The following is a 20701-nucleotide window of genomic DNA, read 5'->3' on the forward strand; positions in this document are numbered from 1 at the left end:
GCACAAGATTTGGAACCACAGCATACATGTCTGGTTGCTTGTGTGCTTCTTCAGCCTCTCCAGATTAGTTTATACCTTAAATGCTTCTGCTTACACCTAGTGATTTCAGAAGACGACTACTCCTGTTTGAAATGCATATATGGGCCAATGGTGTAATAAATTCATAGAAGCAAAATGATACGCAGTCATAAACAGAAATGAAAACAAAGCGTTTTTCTAGAGGGTAGGGTTCACAAACGCAAGGTTCACCAATGGTTTTCCGAAATGTTCTGCTGTACATAATGGAGCCGCAGAGCACGTCTGCACAGAGCTGCAGTAGTGGAGGAACTTTAAAAGCCGAATATCCAAGTGTCTGCTCATTGTGCTTTGCTCAGACTCCTGACTGCAGCGTCCAGTCCCACGCCTTCCTCCTCACATTCTGATGGGATGTGGCAATGCAAAACATATTAGTACTTACCATATGAGCTGCAGGAATTCACCTGTGCCAGAATGGTAGGGAAACTACCTATATTTCTGTGCCAGGCATGTCTGGGGAGGAGTCTCAAGAGCCTACACTCTGCAGGCTCCAGGGCAAAACTGATATGCAATTGCTCAGCGATGTGTAATATTGAAGCAATACTAAAAAAATGACATTACAGTCATTTCTGTACAATATAGGCTAATACAGGATTCGGGGATTGCTCAAATTCAGCAGAACAGTAAATCAAAATTTCAATTAAAAGAGGATTATGAGTACTTATGTTTACGGTCTGTCCCAAGCCAAAGACTTAAGCAAGCCCTTGTTCCAGACCTTGGCTCTCATTTGTGAAGTCTCTACTTTCTGTTTTGTTTTGTTATTTAAACTTTTCATTTACAGAGCAATAAGATTTTAATTTTTACAGCATTTTTTTTTTCTTTCTGAGGCAGGAACTCATCTTCACCAAGTAAGTCCCTGCACTACAAAACACTTCGAGCTAACACAGAGGAAAAGTACAATCCTGCCATATCTCTGCAACATGGGAGCAGCTTTATGGTGGTGAAACTGTAACACTCTGCTGGAGAGGGCAGCTTGTGCTGGCTGCGTGTCACAGAGCTGTACTCCATGGAGACGCTATAGGACCATCCACAGGAGGTGGGATGAATGAGGCCACGTGTCCCTGGATCCACTGGCTGTTTTCCCCTAGGGAATGAGGAGAAACAGGAGCTACAGGAAAAAAACCCCTATTGCTCTGCAGTCCGGGTGGGAGCCGCACAGTGAGCCCATGGCTCTCCCGCTGGTTGCATTGTCTGCATGTGCCCACACCCACCCCAGGAGCACAACCAGCGGGCTCACAGAATATTTAGGCTTTAGTCCATACATGGTATTTTGCTTTGGTACAGTCCAGTTGATCTCTAAAATGTATGTCTAATATGTGTCATGCAGCTTTTAAAAGATCCCTCACACAGAAATACCTGCAAAATCATGGTGGGCACTGAAATGTTAGTAGTGGACTAGTTCTAAAGCACAGAGGAGAAGCAGCAGCTTATCATCTGATTTGTGTAAAACCACATCTTACACTTGATGATCACTCTGACATTTGCTTGTCAAAAACCTACACACCTCCTATGTTCGTGGGATTTGTTTAAAAAAGAGACAAAGTGTTACCTGGACCAAAACAGTGCTTCTCTCCTTTACATTTTTTTATGCTGTTCACACAGTGGTTGTTGACTCAAATATTTTTTCCTTCATGAGCTAAACTTTGGTTTTCTACAATGTCTTGAAACATTAAAAGAATGTTGTGACTGAAATCAAATAAAGCAGAACACCCTAAAATGACTCCTAGAAATACAGCAGCGTAAATTACTTGTTTCAGTCATTGTGTATGGTTTCTGAATACCTAGTAAAGGTGATCATATCTATCTTTGAAAGGCACGATGGAAAAAACCACCAGCAACATAAGGGCAAAATCTTACAGCTACAACACAGGCGTAAGAAAAACATACTATACTACTAATTCTGATGATTGCAGAAGCATGTTCCCTCTTACCGCTGTTATGAGAGAGTTTGCAAAGAACTTAAGACATTTTTCAATTACCTATATGCACATATATATACATACATAAAGACAATGTGAATGGAGAACCAAACAGGAATGGGGAGAAGGCATATTCACTATGAATACCTGCTACCCTTTACCCTACTCTGGTGTTAAATTTTTTCTTTCAGGATTCCCTACACTGAAACAAAAAGATTTCACATGAATTTAGATCAGTACAGAAGACTAAACAAGATTATCAATGTTTTCAACAATTACCATAATTAAAGATGTCTTTGCAGAATAAAGCCTATGCTGGTTCTCTGTTGCCTGCCACTAGGTAGACATTTCGATCTCTTCACATCAAATAAAACGTCGAATGTTTCAAACTCAGAATGGTGGTAGCATAAACCAACTTTGCAGCAGTGAATACTATTCTCATGGTTTGGAATAAAATGGTAAAAAATGGCCTATGTAAATGCTGGAGAGGAAAGATGCTGCTTAATAAACAGAAGTTAACAACAGGCATGTATCTGAAATACTTTTGAGGGTAACTTGGGTGGCAAGGCAATACCTGTTGACCTCCACAACAGATTTTTGTTGCTGAAAAGTGTTGTGCAAGAGAATAACAACTCTTTTACTTTCCAATTTAAGAAATGAACAGTCTTTAAATATACACAGACATACCCACTGGGGATAAAGTTTGCATAGGCAGGCTGATGCAGTGAAGCATAGCTATGCAGTACATACACAATAAGCAGTCAGTTGCCCATGTCAGGTTTCCTGTACTTTTATTTTAAATTAAAGTCCTGATAAAAGTCTGAAGTGCATGCAAGCTAACTGGGTGAAATTCCAAATGTGTATTTTATGGGATTTCACCTGCAAAAAGTTGGCAGGTCTCTTCAAGCCATGTGACATGACTCAAGTAGTGCTTTGTGGGAATTTCCCTCAGAAGGACTATTTTCACTTGGAAAGTCTACAAAAAAGCATGAACCTAATCATCCTTCTAACTCTTCTTCTTTCCAAAAAAACAACAACAAAACAACCACCCTTTTTTCCTGCTTTGCCCAAAAAAGCGTTCTCAGAAATAGAGCCATTTCAAAAAAAAAAAAAAAAAATCTAAATTTACTTGCTATTAAAATCTTCATACAAGTCTGCTTGGAATTCAGCTAGCATGAGTGACTTTATTGTCACTTCACAGTCACCAATATAATCTTCCAAAAAAACCTGACACACGTGTTCCTGAACATTTCCTATACATGAAGCATTTTGTATGAAGCACTCTGATCTTCATCCACATTGTGCTCTTCATGGCTACCCAAGAGTGGCATCAGCCTGGAGTGCTATTTTGACCCCACACAAGACAGCAAAGTACAGGATGAGTGGAAGGAGAATCCCCACACCACCTCCAGCTCAGAGCCCAGCATGCTTACAATGCTGTGGTGCGAATTCAGAAGTATTATTCAAATACAGTGTACCCTCTGGGGCCACAAAGTCAGACCGAGGGTTGACAGAAACTGAGCAGAGAGCTCAGCACATTCACAGTTTGTGGCTACACATGTGAGCTTGTGCTGGGGCTCTTCAGCTCTCAAAAGCAGAAAAAGTCCTTGTTCCAACAGGCCTCTGCCACCAATACAGAAGAAAATAATCTGCAGAGAAGGTCTCTTGTGTGGGCAGCAGAGAGAAAGGCAGCTCTCAAGGTTTGATTCTCACTCTCATTTTATAGCAGCAGGTATACCTCCAAATTACTCAGGTTACTAAAGAATTACCAGAGCCATATATCTTTCTAAGTAATCATCATTATCTCTCATTTTTACTAGCAGAGATAAGGAATATATTTTGTTACCATTAGCAGGAAGATAGGTGAAAAGCTGGTACTGGCTTCTCTTTCTTTTTCCGTTGCAGACATAGAAGTTGACCTGAACAGGGCTGGTAATTCTCTGATTGCGGAAAGGTGGTATCTCAACCACCAACGAATTCTGCAAAAGCAAGAAATCAGAAAGTCAAGGCACAACTAAGGCAGTCGAGCTGTAAAATAGTATTAAGACGTTAACCCTAAGAAGGATGTGCCTGGGCTCACAAGGAGGAACACGTTCTCTGCAGGGGAACTGGTGGGCTTCATGGGCAGGGATGGGCTCCTGTCACCCACAGTGTCTGTGCTAAGAACTCCAGATGCAGGGAAATAAGACTTTAGCATGGCTCAGGTCTTTACAAAATCACTAGCCTTTCACCTCTTCCCTTTGGACAGCAAATACGATGCTGTGTATGGACAAGGCTCTATCCCTCCTTCCTCTGACAAGAAGCTGGGACCACAATCAAATTGCGGTCTTTAACTCAGCAGGAGAAAGCACAACTGCTTGGCTGGAAGGTCATCCCCAGTATATCTCAACCTAACACAACTTCCTTTCAAAGGAGAATTAGGATAGGCATATGATTATTCAAACATTTCAATTTTCCACAGTGAAATGTTTTTTCATATAACAACTCGGGAAGTTTTAAGCATGCTATTTTCTGTGGATGGGAGATCTTGCAAGAACATCTAGTGCTACAGGAATAAGGGCTGGAGAGCGTATAGATAATCTTCCACTGTCAGAAACCAAATGCTGCAACACGGGTCTAAGGAATGACTTAACTGCTAGGGCATCAGCTTACAGAAATGCACAGTGAAATCTGCTATGACCATCAAAACCTCCCTTGGCACTTTTTGAACGAATAAAAGGGAACGCTCGTCTTAGCATTTGGCCTGCATTCAGCTGAGGTCTTTAAATTGTTTGCCTGCATGTCTCCAGCAGGTTTGCAGCTTACAAACTGTTGCATATTCCTGCAGAGATGGAATAGTGGCCGTATTTCCCACTAACAGTCATGGCTGAGGAAGCCACACTTCTCCAACGTGGGGGCTGATCTCCTGTGAGGGGAGTCACATTTCTTCTGCCGAGGGTAGACGAAAGCCAAGGAAAATGATCAGAAATTGCTTTGGGAGCAGAGGGAAGAACTGACCCAGCAAGACAGAAGATGAGCAGACAGGGCTGGCCCATCCTGGACAATGAAAAAATATTTTCCAAATGGTCTCCCCTACTTTTGGGACAACTTCCAACAAAGGCTTTTTACCCCACGCTCCCATTAAAGAAAGATTTCCAGGAGGGGAGGCCCAAGTAGTTGTTCTGTTTCAGTGGGGAGACACAGTGCCAAAGCCTTGGAAATCCCTCTTTAGTAACAGTGCTAGAGAAGGCAATATATATTTTTCATCTTGATGTTAAAATATTTAAGGCAGACTTACTGGCTTGCACATTTCTTTGTCGGTTTTGGCTTCCATTTCCCACACATGGTGACCATCTAAAAGACAAAAGAAAGAGCTATCTAGTTCCGTCCCTTTTTCCTCTCCCAAGCCTACAAAAGAATCACTTTTGCAAAAAAATCTCTTTGAACGGGCACTGCATATATGAAAACCAGCTCTCAAAACCCATTGCCCCAATGCTGCCCAACCAGGAGACCATCTGGGTAACCTGCAACAGGAGTCCACTTAAGCTTTTTTGAAGAGGGGAACCACAAACAAGAGCGCATGATACTGAGACAGGGGAAAGCCACCAGGAGTTTATTCTGCCACTAGTTTGGACAAAATATGCAACTGTTCTACAGCTTAGTTTCCCAAACTTTCAGACAGATATACTGCTACCTATAAGGCCTTTTGATCACTACCTATGCAGTAAGTCATATTCAACATTAATATTAAACAAAACAAAACAAAAAGTAATATTAAAGAAGCTCCTCAACCATGCAGCAGTTCATTTTAATATACTCCTAGTCTGGTTTGTCATAATTCTGATGCTTGGATCAAAAGGCAAGGCCATAGGCTGGGAAACATACTTTTGACTCCATTTTAAAGTTGGATTAGCTCAGCTACAGTGGTTCCACCTACAGTTTTCTAGAGCTACTTCTAGTGGTGTGTTGGATCTTCCTAATGTACTGTATTTCAGTTTTCAAGCAAACATAGGTTTAAGCCACAGCTATCATTTTTTCTGGGGACCCGTCTTTTGGAAGAAACTGGTTTTGTCTGGTCATTTTTCCTGCACCTCACTGATACAGAAGTCACTGGTCAATAACAGGGTTTTTCTTCTTCCTTGTGGCTTCAAAACTCAACAGCAAAGAAATTAGAAAAATAATGCAAAACGTAAGGTTTCCATTCTGCAGGCCTAGAAAAACACAAATGTGTACGAAAGGCCACAGGCAGACTGCTGTCTAAGTTGGGCAGTGGGGACACATGCAGCTTCATGACTCCCACCATTGTCAGATGTCACCAGAATGAAAGGGAAAATGAGACTTTATGTCATCTCTTTTGTATATTTATTGCAGCATTGGGACATGCAAATGCAAATATTAGTTATTTTGAACTTCATCACATAGACATGGGCCTGCCTTAGAAAAACAGCTCTCGGCAAGGTAAAAGAGTGAATGCACTTTTTCTTCTCTCTTTGCTTTCATGGCCAGGATGGAGGTGACGCATTTAGAACGGCCTGATTTATTACAAATGTCTGTAAATAGTATTTTTGTGTACAGCTGTCCTACTGTGAAAGGAATGCTGCTGAGGGACTAGCCCTGGCGATTGTTTTAACGTCCATAACGTATGGAAAGAAGCGTAACGTGAAAGCTGCTGCACAAATAGCACAGTGGATTTGGCAGGTCTTTCTGTAGGAAACAATTAGCAGATCTACCCTTAGTTTCTTCCTACATTTTAAACTATGACACTGGAAGAGGAATCCCTTTAATTGGTACTGCCACGTTCGGCTGGGGGTAGAGAAGGAGCAGCCAGACCGTGCTCTAGTCTCTTCAGTGATGCCTTTTGAGAGTGCCAGAATTGAAGCAGGCTTCTCAGGACGACTGGCGATCGCTTCACAATTTATCCAACAGATGCTTCCCCCAAGCCGTCAGTAGAAAAAAACCTGACCGAAATTCGGCAAGCCGGGACACATCCCTTGTCTGGGAGCAGCCAACTTTATCTCCCGCCCCCTCCCCATAGAGCCTCTGTAGCCCTCCCTTCCCTGCCTGCCCCTCCCCTCCCATTAATTCATTCAGTTGTAAAAGTAACACAACTGACGCTATCACACATTTTGCAAAGTCTAGGAACTTCTGCTCTGTAAGAGGCTTGTTGGTGGGTTTTTTTAAAAATCTACAGACATCCAGACTAGTAGTTAACATGTGTTCAATTTGCCTTTGTAAACGGATTACCAGAAGTTCAGGTTTTTTGCTATGTTTAATTTCTGCTTTGCAAGACGAATGATCTGATTCAGGTTTCTGTTTTTTATTTCCTGCCGATACTTCAGTAAAATTCAAAATGACTCCATCTCTAGCTAATCTTTCAATTACTTCACGCAGCACTGCCTTTATGCACTTTTGAAATTTTTGTGATGACAAAGAGAGTTTGTTCAGAAATATTTTAAATGCTGTAATCTAAACTATTAGGAAAATAAAAATCCAGAGCTGTAGCTCGTCTTTGGAAGCTAATAAGAACAATACGGGTTTCGCTCCAAGAAATTCCCTTGAGACTGTCCAGACCATTACTGCTCCGCGACTGAGGAGAAGGGGAAGAGAGGGAAGAAGTAGGGAACAGACAACTCATTAACAGCTAGTGACATTTCTTTTAACAAAAACACAGGGAGGAAAAGTTGTTATGAAGCAAGAGACAAAAAAAAGAAAAAAAAAAAAGACAATTCCTCATATTACGTCTGGTGAACCAAGAGGGAAATCTCAACGCCCACGGACTGGGACCAGCTCCAGGAGGGAAACCTTAGACCACTACGTCAACCTCTTACAGTAAACATGTTTTGCAGGTTTATACAGTTCAGTTGAAATTAAAAAAAAAAAAAAAAAGAGAAAGGAATAATGGCTCTGGAATGGTTTGTGGGAGCCCAAAGCATCAAGACAATCTGCCTACGCTGGAGAAAACGGTTTTGCCCCCAGTGCCCATACGCCAGGGACCCTGGTGAGCAGGCGGGATGCCGCCTCCCATCAGCGTGTGCTGGAGGAGCGAGGGCTGCTCGACCACAAAAGTTTCCATTGTACGCCTGCCACATCTGCAGCAGCCCGCCTGGTTCGGGGCCCAAGGCAACTCCCTCCTGGCTGCCAGCCAACCAAAGTACACCAGAGCAATTTATACCTTTCCAAAATGCAAATAATTCAAATTACAGACATAACACAAAGCTGAAGCAGACACATTTCAGGCATTCCCGTTAAAGTTTACTCTCTGGAATTACCGTACCCAAATGGGCAGTTGTTATACTGGGAGGGGGGGAGACAGAGGCAGGAGAGGAAGGAGAGGAGGAGGCAGAGAGGAAAAGGGAGAAGGGAGAAAACGGCTTTTCCAAAGGTCTTATTTCATTCCTTCTCATTTTGCTATTTACTTTTACCAAGTCATAAGTGTCTTCTCCAAACCAAATGCCTGGCTTTGTCTTGGCGTTTTTAAGATTTATACTGCAATATTTTGAACAGAAAGACATCTCTTTATATAGCTAAAAAGTTGTCTTAAGGTGTTATACTGGGTTTATTTTGTGTTTTTTTTTTTACAAAAGTGAAATAAAATCAAAACATCCACACACAGAACCGCAGGGCAAAAGCCCTGTGGAGTCCCCGGAGGAGTACCCCGCTCCCCTAGTGCCAGCGGCAGCAGCAGTTGACCCAACAAAGCTAAGGCTTCACCTGGGGACCCCTGCCAAGGGCTGGAGGAGCGACCCTCAAACCCCTCTGAAGAGGCAGTGCAGAAGTGCAGCAGCGCTGGGGGAGTGAGGAACCCTCTGTTCCGCACAGGCTCCCCGACTGCGCCTGGGCTGGGCGCTGCACTGACAGGTGGCCATCAGCGCTGCCACCAGCTGAAGACACCGGGTTTTGTCAGGAAGCCTGATATTTACAGATGGATCGCTGTTATTTATATCCATCCCTGCTTTGGGTGCACTTCACCACCAGCAGCTTCAGCCTTTTTTTTTTTTTTTTTCCGGCGCTGTGACACTCAGAGCACCTGGGATTGCTAATGACGAAAATACCGCGAACCTACCATGTTACGTGGGGTAGGATTTTCAGCTTTGCAAAGCATAAACACCCTGTTTTAACATGCAGCGGCTCAATGCTGAATGGGTCTTTGTAGTCTGCTCTTATCAGCCACTGCTCCAGCGTTAAAGGAAACTGCGCACAAGTCCAGAAGTAAAAATACTCTAATTCATCAGGGAATTCCCTGCAGTATGAGTCACTAAGCGGCTTCCCCACCACACCCAGCTACAAGATTTCCACATAAAAAGGCACTGTAGAGGCCTGTTTTAACACAGAAGCAGCGCTAAAAAGTAGTTGTGTAAATCCAGCGGCATCAGTTATTCACACATAAAGCCTAGCAGACCACAACATATGGATTTTCTTCATGGAAGAGCAACACAAAGACCTGTAATGACTTTCCAAAGAAATTTTTCTACTGTCTTCCCCTCCTTGCTGCCCATCAGGGCAGATCCCCCAGGGCTTCCAGGGCTGGGTTTACCTTTGTACCCCAGGGAACTGCAAGCATAGTGCCAGGGGTTCACAGGCTCACAACAGTCAAACCACCAACATAACTTTCATTACAGACCGATGGATGCCAGAAAGGGGAAAGAATATACAGTACCAAAAAAACCCCCAAGCCTTGAAACTCAGGAGGGTATAACATCTGGCAACCACTTAAACCTTGCCTCTATGAAATGGGCATAATGGGAGCATTCAGATATATTTAAGTGATTTCACTCCACTGTAGGAGGTTAAAACAGTCTATATTCTTTAGTAGTCCTGTGTTCACTTGTGATATGAGAAGAATAGACATTATCTAGGATTTCACTGCCTGTACACGGCATACGTTTTATACTCTTGCAGCCTGCGGCTCAACAGTTTGCACTGGCTGGACTGTAAATCTGTATTTACATTCATATATTGCAAGTAAGATGGTGAAACTAGCTCTACCCTCCCAAAGGAACCCACTACTTGATTAATGTGTTGTGAGATTACCCTGAACAATAATGCCTGTATTACATCCCAGATTCATTTAACATGTGCACAACAGGCAGGGCACAGATGCAATGCAGAATGATCATACAGTGTAATTTTCAGGTACTCTGCAAAGGTTGTCTACCTTCCTATTCTGCCTTGTTAATGTATATTCAAATCCCTCAGGAGTGAAGGATTTACAAGTTTTCAATTTGCACCCTAACCCCTTTTCCCTGGGAAGTACACTCACGGTGCTGAGAGGACTGATCTGTGAACACGTCTGGAAGGAAAGGATGGATTTCCAGCGAGAGAAGAGATGAAGACTAAGGCAAAGTCTTGTCACTCAGACTTAAGAGTCATCCAGTTTTGTGCAGAGATGCTATCAGCTTCCAGGCAAAGGGCAGATCAGGCCAGGTCTACACCTCGGCTGGCAATGAAAGAGGTGAAGAGGCAGCTCTGTTGCTTGGAGGAGAGCACTCCCCATGCCAGTCCTGGGCACGACCCACTGGCGGTGTCTCACCTGCCGGTGGATATGCACTGGCACGGGTGTACTAGTGATGGATTTCACTTCAGAGCCTTTCAGATCCGGGGATGCCACAAGGAGCCGGGGCACTTTTCTAGGCTGGTCTTGCAGGTGTCTTGCTGTGAATCACTTTTCCTCAGCTGGACACCAGCGAGCCCAATAATCTGTGGGTGGGAGTCTATGCCCATGTTTACACACCGGTGCACATTTTAAAAACATTTACAAGGGCCAGGCTATAAGGATGAACCAACACCAGCCAAGCAGTCTGCCATGGGATGTACAGGGAAGATGGGGCAGGAAGAGAGCAAGAAAACATTCAGAAATGGAGAGGCAGTGGAAAGTAAGTATTTGCAGGACCTTTCTTTCTAATCAGCTCAGCGGTACTTCACTCTCCTGAGATCTGCCTTCTCTCAGGGCTCTGTGAGGAGCAAGATGCCTCCTGGGCGTGTGTGTGCCCAGAGCCACCTGCAGAGGAGCTCCACCTCCTGCTGCTGCTCCTGCTGGTGCCATGACCTGCCTGCTGCCCAGCACCTTGTCCGGATCTGCCTCCCCAGTCACCTTCATCTCCCCTTTGCTCTTCCACTACTTTTGCTATGAGACCACACGGCTGGTCTGATTTTAACCTACTTTATTCCCCTCTTCCTTGGCAGGAAGACCCCCAGCCGTTCTTCCCTGCTCTCCTCACAGCCTACTGTCCTGCTACAGAGACTTCCTCCATAGCTTTATTCCCCACCCCTGGCATGTGTTCTGGCATGCACCAGTCCATGTGCAGCAGGGTTCATGCATAACTGACCTATTTGTATTTCCACATCAAAGCTGCTATATTTGTTTGTGTCTTCTCATAAGCATTTTTGCAGCATATGGAATTTGTCCATTCCTTCAGCTATACATTTTTGCAGTATTGAGCTGAATATTAGGTCTGTCTGTCATGCATATGATCCTCTCAAGTTACTTTTTCTCTCTTTTTTACCTTAAATTAGCAATTAAAAAGTCATGCAACAACCAGGTGATAAAAATCCAGTACTGTATCTTACAGTACTGTGGCACCTGTGTCAGACATGCTCTTCCTCTTCGGTTGCTGAGCTGGCCAAGCCAAAAGCTGAGGAACTCACTTTGTCTAAATGGTGAGCCTTTTTAGCTGCTTTTACCACAGTATGTCTAACAGACTTAATTATTCTGAGTTCAAGTGTTTGCAAATGAACTGTAATTTTAGTCCAGGTAATTAAAAGGAGGCACTGTGCTGACAACTGACTGATCAGGGTTCATTTTGAGCCAAAACCATTAGAATGACCTGCCAGATCCTATTTGCAGCAGAATGGAAGCTGGTTATGCAATTTGTGCTCTCTGGCACCTCCCTCTATTCAAATCACCGTTGGTCTGAGGGTTTTATTTAATAACTCTCAGTAATGCCAGGTCTAAGACACTCAAGTTCCAAGTAAAACTGCAGCTTGACATCCCTGTAAAATCTCTCTAGAGTAGGCAGGTTGAACCAAGCACACCCAGCACAGTCACCCAACAGCACTCATGACAATACTTCACTCTGTCTTTCATTACATTCGTGTCATCTCCTTGTCTTCACAATTTTACTTTCCTCTGGGAACCTCTAGTAGGCTGAACTTGTGACTTCGCAGCTGAAACTGAGTAAAATATTCCTGGTCCAGCTTCTTCAGTCTAATCTGTCTCATATTTTCTCAGAGACTACTGGAGTAACAAACCTCACAGCCAGTTTAAACCAAGTTCCAAATTTTCCTTCCATGAACAATTCTTTTCCTCTACTTCTTCTGTGCTTGATGTCGCCACCACCACCACCTGTACTATAGCTACTCCTACTTTCTCGTCTTAAGATGTAAGTTTGATCCAAATGCTTTCAATTTTTCCTTCTTGATTATTTTTTAAGACACAAACTCTTCATTTTATCTATATGGCCACAACTTCTCATCTTCCAGAGACATCCCATTATGGCAATCCCTCATGACTTTTTAGCAGAGACTAAACAGTAAGCTTTTGAACTGCCTTTTTTTTTTTTTTACCATATCATTGTACCCTTCATGTCCCTTTTCTTGTTTCTCTTGTACAGGAACGTCAGGCTCAGTCTTAAGAGGTCCCTCCCTTCCCTGCAACAAGACATATCTTGGAAATGTCTTATCCCTCTATTCCTCTCTTAAATGCTATTGTACTTTCTTCCACGTTGAAGGTGTATTCTTACTCCCTCAACAGTCCTAAAAGGAACATGATCCTCTTCCCTCAGCTCTCCCCATTTCTCCTGTGATGCCCACCTAAGACATGAACCAACTCTTAATGATGTCAGGGAAGTAATAGGAGACAATGAGTTGTGCTTTTCCAAATTATGTAGATGATCCCTCCAAAAACTTAAGTACTTTGGAGGCATCCCCTTGTGTAGGCTTATGTGGCAAGGTTTTGGTAGTGGTGTGGTTGCAGGGGTGGCTTCTGTGAGAAGATACTGGAAGCTGCCCCCATGTCTGACAGAGACAGCTCCAGCCAGCTCCAAGATGGACTTGCTGCTGGCCAAACCTGAGCCCATCAGCGAAGCTGGTGACACCTCTCTGACAACGTATTTAAGAAGGGGTAAAAAATGCTGTGCAGCAGCTGTGAGAGAGAGGATTGAGAATATGTGAAAGAGAAATGCTGCAGACACTAAGGTCAGTGAAGAAGGAGAGGGAGAAGGTGCTCCAGGTGCAGAAGCAGATTCCCCTGCAGCCCATGGAGAAGACCATGGTGAAGAAGGTTGTCCCCCCTGCAGCCCATGGAGACAACCACACTGGAGAAGATATCCACCCTGCAGCCCATGCAGAACTCACACTCCTGGAGCAGACTCCTGGCAGGAGCTGTGGCCTGTGAAGAGGAGCCCACATAGAAGTAGGTTTTCTGGCAGAAACTGTGGTCATGGGGGATCCACGCTGGAACAGTCTTGTTCCTGAAGGACTGAACCTTGTGGAGAGGACCCACACAGAAGCAGTTCATGAAGGACTGTCTCCTGGGGGAGCAACCCATGTTGGAGCAGGGGAATAGTGTGGGGAGGCAGGAGCGGCAGAGAGGAGCTGCTAAGGACTGACTGCAGCTCCCATTCCCCGTCCCCCTGTGAAACTCCAGGGGAGGAGGTAGAAGTCAGGAATGAAGGAGTGAAGTTGAGCTTGGGAAGGGAGGAGGGGGTAAAGGTGGTTTTTAGTTTTGCCTTTGTTTCTCACTATCCTACTCTATTTTTAATTGGCAATAAATTATTTTCCCCAAGCAGAGTCTGGTTTGCCTGCAACAGTAACTGGTAAGATATCTCCCTGTCTTTATCTTGACCCATGAGCTTTTTCATCTTATTTCTTCCCCCTTGTCCTGTTGAGGAGGGAGAGTGAGAGAATGGCTGGGTGTGTACCTGGCAGCCAGCCGAGGTCAACCCACCACACTCTGTTCATCTACTGTCTTTAGGCACTGATTGCTTCATTACACTCTCAGATTTCTGGTAAGGGCTGTGAATTCCTGTGTGTTTGGACAGAGGGTCCTACTGGAACACTAACAGTAAAAACTATCTGAAAGCTTGTGCTAGTTATAAAAGTCCAGAGACAAAGCTTTGATTGCACAGATACAGCTGCTTAAAGCCACTTAGTTTGGAAAAGACATGAAAGAATAATCTTCAAGCATTCAGTCATAGTTTCTATAGTAATTAAAAATTTACAGGATTACTCATACAAGTGACTTTTAGCTAGAGATCATATGGGTATTCCTTATTCCTCTGTTGTCCACAGTAAGTATCCGTGATTGATTGATCTCATTCTTCACTGTGAGAGCAACACCCTGGATGAGGCTTGCTGCTGCTGATACCATCTCATGTGTATGGCTGCTGTCCCGCTCTGTCTTTGCCATTCCCTAGACTAAACAGCCAGGAAAAACTGAAACGTGCTGACATTTCCTACAAGCTACATCACTGCTCCTGCGTGCGCATGAAAGGGTTCCACCATCAAATGACTCCACCATTTGATGACACTATTTGCCCAAGGAGATCTGTTTCTGGGCAGTGGCCAAAACCCCCTTCAGCTATCAATACATCTCTAGGAAATAGGTTCAAGTGACCTTCACATGAACTCTGTGCTCCCAACTTGTATGCCTTTGAAGTTTCCAGTTTATCTAGTTTCCAGAATTTTTAACCTCACTGCGCATGAGTCAGTGTGCAACCACTCACTGCCAACTGGAACGTGTGTCCTGAACTTGGATAAACAGACAGATAAAGACAAAATTATGTAGTATCTGTCCATCCGACTAGAGGGGGAAAGGGAGTTTTGCCACTTGCTTATTTATTATGTGAGCTACAGTATGATTACCCGTGTGAAACATGACCCCTTTTTGGCCAGTTGCCCCCCAAACTGTGACTGCTACTGGCAATGGAAAGAGCAATGGAAAGATCTCCGAGAATGTAAGATCTTTTACCAAATGGAGCTCTGCCAAGACTCAGGTCACCCGTCTCCCCAGCACATCACATCACGTCAAAACAGACTCCAAACCCTGAGCTCCCAAGTGTACCTGAGTCAAACCAAAAAGCCCACATGCTTCCCCAACACATACGTTTCATCCACATGCCACTCAAATGTTTTTATAAGTTCTCCTGAAGCTAAAATACTGCACTTGAGTTACCTGACATACAACAAGGTAACTTTTGCTCATACAACATATGGGAAACAGAACTGATTTTCTCAGACTGACATCTGTAGCAACTAATTGAGTCTAATCTTTGCCAGAGACAGTGAAATTTGAGAGGAACAAAAAACCTGTGAAATGCTTGAGTGGACACTTAAATTCATCCAGCTTCCTTCTTTTCCATATTGCATTTACTTTGTGCAAACATTCAGCTGACCAAGCTTGACCACACGTCTAACAGGAGGCAATCTGTAAGTTTTCCCATCTGAAATACTTACAGAAAAGCGTGATTTCCTTTGGCATATACACCAAAAAATTCGGTGATTTCACCCAGCTATCTTTCATCTGCTCTAGTATAACTATTACCATGCCACGTCAGCACCTTCATCTTCTAAGAGCAAAACCTGTTCCAGCAGGGAAGAGGAACAGTTTTGACAGAAAAATCCATTTAACAAAATGAAAACAACAGCAGAATGAACACTTTGAAGCAGTAACTAAATCTGAAAAACTCTTTAATTGTTTGAACCTATTCAAAAAAAGAAAAATCCCCGGAGGAAATGATGCTTAGGTCCTGTTTATTTCTCTGTCTTTGGGGAACTTGAGTTTCAGAGGTTTGGGGCACAATAGCTGAGCATATTATGCAATTAGGTTACAGAGTGTGTAGGTGCTAGGTTCACTGTTGATGTGAAGGCTGAGTAATTAACAACACGTTCAAAACCACTGAAGTCCCTAAGCCTGGAGTTACTCAGAGATACAGCATTACAAACTCTGAGCTCTATTAACGTCCATCAAAGAGAGTGATGCATCTTCAGGGAGGGGCATTTGCCACAAGGAAGCTCAAATTCAGGCCTTTGACTGGGACAAAATGGCCCTCAACATTAACAGCCCAGAATCAGAATTTCAAAGTCAGTGTTATTTGAGAAACTAATCCTGTAGTGAAGTTGGGTGTTACATTTCTGCCTTTTCACTCTTTAACTCTTGCCTTGAGCTCTGGTCACTAAGCACAAAATCAAAGAAATGGGTTTAGAGCGCTAACTTAACTAGTAGAAACTCAACTGAACGATAATTAATAATAATACACCAAAGATCTACTTCTTCCTATAGATCGCAACTTGCTAATAATGATTTCAGTCAGTTTAACCTGATCTCTTAGGTATGTCTAGACTTGGCCAAATCCATGAAGTCCATAAATACTTGAGCTAGTTCCAGTGCCAAAACCATTCTAGCTACGGGAGCATGGAGCAATTTTTGAGCAAGGAGCGATTTTGGGGATAGATTAACTCTTTCAGATCTTAGTGCAAGACACTTTCTAAATCCCAAAATATCTTGGGGAACTCTACAACATCCTAGAGCATGCCAGGAAAACGTACCTATAACTTTCCTGTGCTTTGGTGCTTGGGATATTGGCTTTGTGTCTCATCAGTGAGCTTTCACTCATCAGTTACCGGAATCATTTTGTGAACGGAGTGAAGAGAAACTAGGAGTTTTTCCACTGCATTCAGTTTTATAGATCACTAATCATAATCTGATATACTAGGAGCCAGCAGTCTGGTCGTTTCTGCTAGGCTTTTGTGCCGCTTTGTGTTCAGTAACTCAGATTACCCTCCAAAAACTAGCATTGAAAACAAATACACAGTATTTGTAGAAGCTGTTACCCAAAAAGGTAGCTGACAGATACACAGACCTTAAAACATACTCTCCAAACACCTCTGCATTTTCTGAACCTCCCTCAAGATTTTTGTTGCCTGGTACATTTATGATCTAGAAATGAAATAACAAGTTTTAAAAAGATAAGTAATTAAAGCAGTGTCTTTTATTATAATTCCAGATCACTATCTGTGCTCTTGCATATGAGTGTGTTAGACAGGAAATATTTTGTGCCTCCTAGCCAAACACCTCCTCCCATAGCTAACATCAACTTCATTTCATCTACATTTGTAACTAAATCACACACCTTGCCTCCACAGTGCATACCAGCATACAGACACTAAGGGCCCTTGCCGGCATGAAGTTGCAGACTTTTTTGTATTTTAGAAAGTACTAATTCTTCTGATGAAAAACAGATTGGTATTGGACGTCCTAAACCTAGCACCCAACAACCATGACACACAGACTCACCAGACCCTTTTGAAACTCAGGGAGAAAAAAGCATGACTACAAAGAGAGACAGAAAGTGAAAGAAGGTAAGAAAAAAAATTATTAGTGTAATTTGTAAGAGACAAAGTCATCATGGGACTCCACAGTCTAAGGAAATCCTAAATTTAAAAGAGTGAACCTCTCAAAGCAAAGTCAGCATTCACATTTTTACTACCTCTAGGTTTCTTGGACGGTCATTTTATACCATCGTTCATCACTGGAAAATATGGTCTGATGTGCAAGCAATAAAACATTGACCAAAATCCCATAAAATAAGGACTCATTTCAACATATGAGAACCTTTTTATAGTACTGTAAAAGGCTTGAGCAAATTTTAGTCCACTTCTGAACAGACTCATTATTTATCCAAAGGGGTGCCTTCTGCCTGAGCACTGGACCACACCATGAGGGGTTCTCCTTTCAGAGGAGGTCCTCACAGCGCTCCTCCCATGCTCCTTTCAGTGCGCCTTGTCTTCATTGCTCAGCTGCCTCGTTCCTCCTCTGTGAGATGCAGAGTTGCAGGGCTGCAAAGCATGTTTTGCTGGTTCATATGCTTCTCAGCTGAAAAGCAGCCACTAAAGGGTTAAGCTGAAAGCACCAAGCCGCTGCCTCCTTGGCTGAAGGATTGATTTGATCATTCTTCAGGGATTCCCTCTTGTATGAGTCACTGCTCAGGCAGACTCCCCACGCAAGGAGGCCAGGATAATGCCATTCCTCCAGAGACTACAACAGCTGAGGGTTAGCCCTGAAGACGGAGAGCTTGGGACTCATGCTTGGAAAAACATTCAGCGGACCACAATGCACTCGGCAGACTTAAAGAAATTATTCAGACAGAAGGGAAGAAAAAACAAAAAGCAAACAAAAAGTGTTCTCAAACTCTTTGCATTAACCAATTAAGTATGCAGACTAGCATGAATTAGATGAGCTTCTGGAGACTGCTTCCTGGCTTGGGGACTCTGCCTGAGTGAGGACTGAAGACATGAGCTCATGTAGTATAATATTTAAATTTTATATAAAAGATACGTTCTCTTTATGAGTGCAATGATTCCTGTGACCTATTACTTTGTAATAGCTGTGTTTGGCTGCTACCCACTAGAAACGTGATTAACATTTCTAATTCAAAAACAAAAGCAGCAAACTAATGAGTGTCTCCAGCTAATCACAGAAGTTCATAACCAGCTTTCTAAGAGAAAGAGAAACTATGCTGGTGTTCCCTCTCTTGACCTACTTCCATAGACATGCAAGAGCCGAAAGGGAAAGAAACACCGTGTGCTGATTTAACGAACTGAAGGCTGGTAATGTTTGTTCATTTGACATTACATACAGTGACTCTGCTCAAAAATTGAGCCAGAGCAGTCTGCCACTGAGACAACGATGCATCGTGCTTCTTTGTTTCCAATGGATGGAGCTGTGTTAGGCAATGGAGCACACAACTCATCACAGATACCCTAGAAATTGCTCAGCCCAGATCAGCTGGCAGCTTTGCTTTTTGTGTGCTATTCCTACTGACATAATTGCAGCTCTTGCAGATGCTGAACACTCTTAGTTTTAAAGGCTCAGCCCCTGCAGCGTACCTCCATGAGGCAGGACTGCCCTGCAACTGCCACAAATCTACTGTGAGACTACTAAAACCAGGCAGGACAGTTTCAGATCAGATCTTTCAATACTGACTTAATGATCTTGGTTACTCTTCAATCATAGCAGCTCACTGACTCCTGCAGTGTTGCCCCTGACTTCATGCCAGGGCGAAGAGTGTAGGGAGATCTCTGGTGGTGTTTTCACTTAGAAGAGACACTCCTGCACTGGTCCATCCTGCCAACCCATGCACTCAAGGAGTTCACCTCAGGAGTTTTTCAGGGTGACAGGCAAGGACTTTTGATCATTTTCTTTCTCATCAGCACACCCAGTGTGCAGAAGTACACTCCTTCATCTCTCACAATGTTTAGAAAATGTCACTTACATAAATTATTTTCTATCTATATGCTGTCTTTGTGCAGCCTCAAATTCCTTTTGCTCGAGGCAGGTATCTATCTGGTTAAGAAGTACAAGGGTGGCCCCATTTTGCATTTTTGTAATTTAAGGCTATACAGTGACCATCCTACTTTTGGTGCATTTAATGCTAAGGGAGACAGTGTTCAACTCCACACTGTGGTACCTGCTGGTGGGTGAGTAGCATCACCATCATAATCCTTTGGGACATGATACTATAAGATTTGTCCAACTCAATAAAGGAAGAGGAGAGAAAATAAGTATAAAGGAAAGCACCCTTTAACATGGTTTCCTTCCTGAAATGAGACAGATCGAGGACTTTGCTCCTGACATGTCACACTAACTCACTTCTGTGCAGCAAAGGAAGTTTAAATATAAAGTAGACAGTCACATTCTTCCCTCCCCTCATGCTACACAAAGAGCAGAGTTCAGTTTTTTTTTAATTGCAATACCACCTTTTCTTCCTTCTCTTTTTAACTTTCTTAAGAAACAAAAAGGGTGTTCTGCTCATCTCACAGCCACAGCCCAACTGTGCGCAGCGGGGTGCTTGGGAGTCACAGGAACAGTGCTGACTAGCTCTCACCGAGGAGTCGGGGCGTTACCTCTGTCCCACGCGCACTTTTGGTGACTTAAACCTCACCAACCCAGGACTCTGACGGGGAACTTCAGGGAAGTCTTCTGCTCTTTCCCTGAGCCCTCTGAGCCCGAAGATGCGGATGTGTTTGTCTCCAGAGCCTCCCCTGCTTGCCCTGCCACCCCTTCTTGCGGCCCGGCTTTCTGCACCATTGGCAGGGGTCACGGGCAGGAGAACAGTGCGGGAACCTCATGGACATGGAGAGTTAAACAGGAGCAGTGTCAAAGCCAGCGCTGGCGGCCTGAGGAGCGCCCAAGACTGTTTAAAGTTCAGGGGGGGGGGTTCAGCCGGCAGCTGAGGAATCTGTGGCTTGTGCCAGCGCCACGGAAACCCTTTCCAAAACAAGACTCAAAACTACCCTTAACGATCTCGTTTCAGAGCCTGACTTTGACTCACAGCTCTGCTCCCACTGCCTTTTCCCGTGGGGGCACTCACGCGTGTTATGCATTGCCACCCTGTGACCCACCGCTCCTGCAATCACCCCACCATTCCTGCAGACACTCCACCACTCCTGCAGACACCTCCTGCTCCAGCCCCAGCTCCCGCCCCATGCTGCTTGCCCTGCATCAGCCCGGCCCGGGATCCCTTCCCAGGAGGACCAGTCCCACCACCAATGCACCACAGGAGAAGTACTGGGTGAGGGGGCAGCCGTGTTCAGTCCTCCCCCAGTCCTCAAGGCAAACCAGAAACATGTCCTTCAAATGAACGTGTGTGTGCTGCAAGTCCTCCTGAGCCAGCAGCTTGTAAATGCCACCAGTCTTGACTGCCACAGAAGAAGACACAGATGCGCACACA

General features: G+C 43.9%; 1 protein-coding gene across 4 annotated transcripts in view; it reads right to left on the reverse strand.

Moving 5' to 3' along the window:
* The window catches only part of NFATC1 (nuclear factor of activated T cells 1), a 115719-nt gene that overhangs the window by 42991 nt on the left and 52027 nt on the right, over positions 1-20701 (reverse strand). For all 4 annotated transcript variants that reach the window (XM_074870525.1, XM_074870497.1, XM_074870507.1 and 1 more), the window contains exons 7-8: positions 5272-5327; positions 3841-3973 (exon numbers count right to left, since the gene is read on the reverse strand). In XM_074870525.1, the coding sequence (XP_074726626.1) occupies positions 3841-3973; positions 5272-5327 (189 nt within the window). The remainder of the gene's footprint in view (positions 1-3840; positions 3974-5271; positions 5328-20701) is intronic.

The sequence above is a fragment of the Strix uralensis genome, chromosome 1, assembly GCF_047716275.1.
Source record: "Strix uralensis isolate ZFMK-TIS-50842 chromosome 1, bStrUra1, whole genome shotgun sequence".
Classification (NCBI taxonomy): domain Eukaryota; kingdom Metazoa; phylum Chordata; class Aves; order Strigiformes; family Strigidae; genus Strix; species Strix uralensis.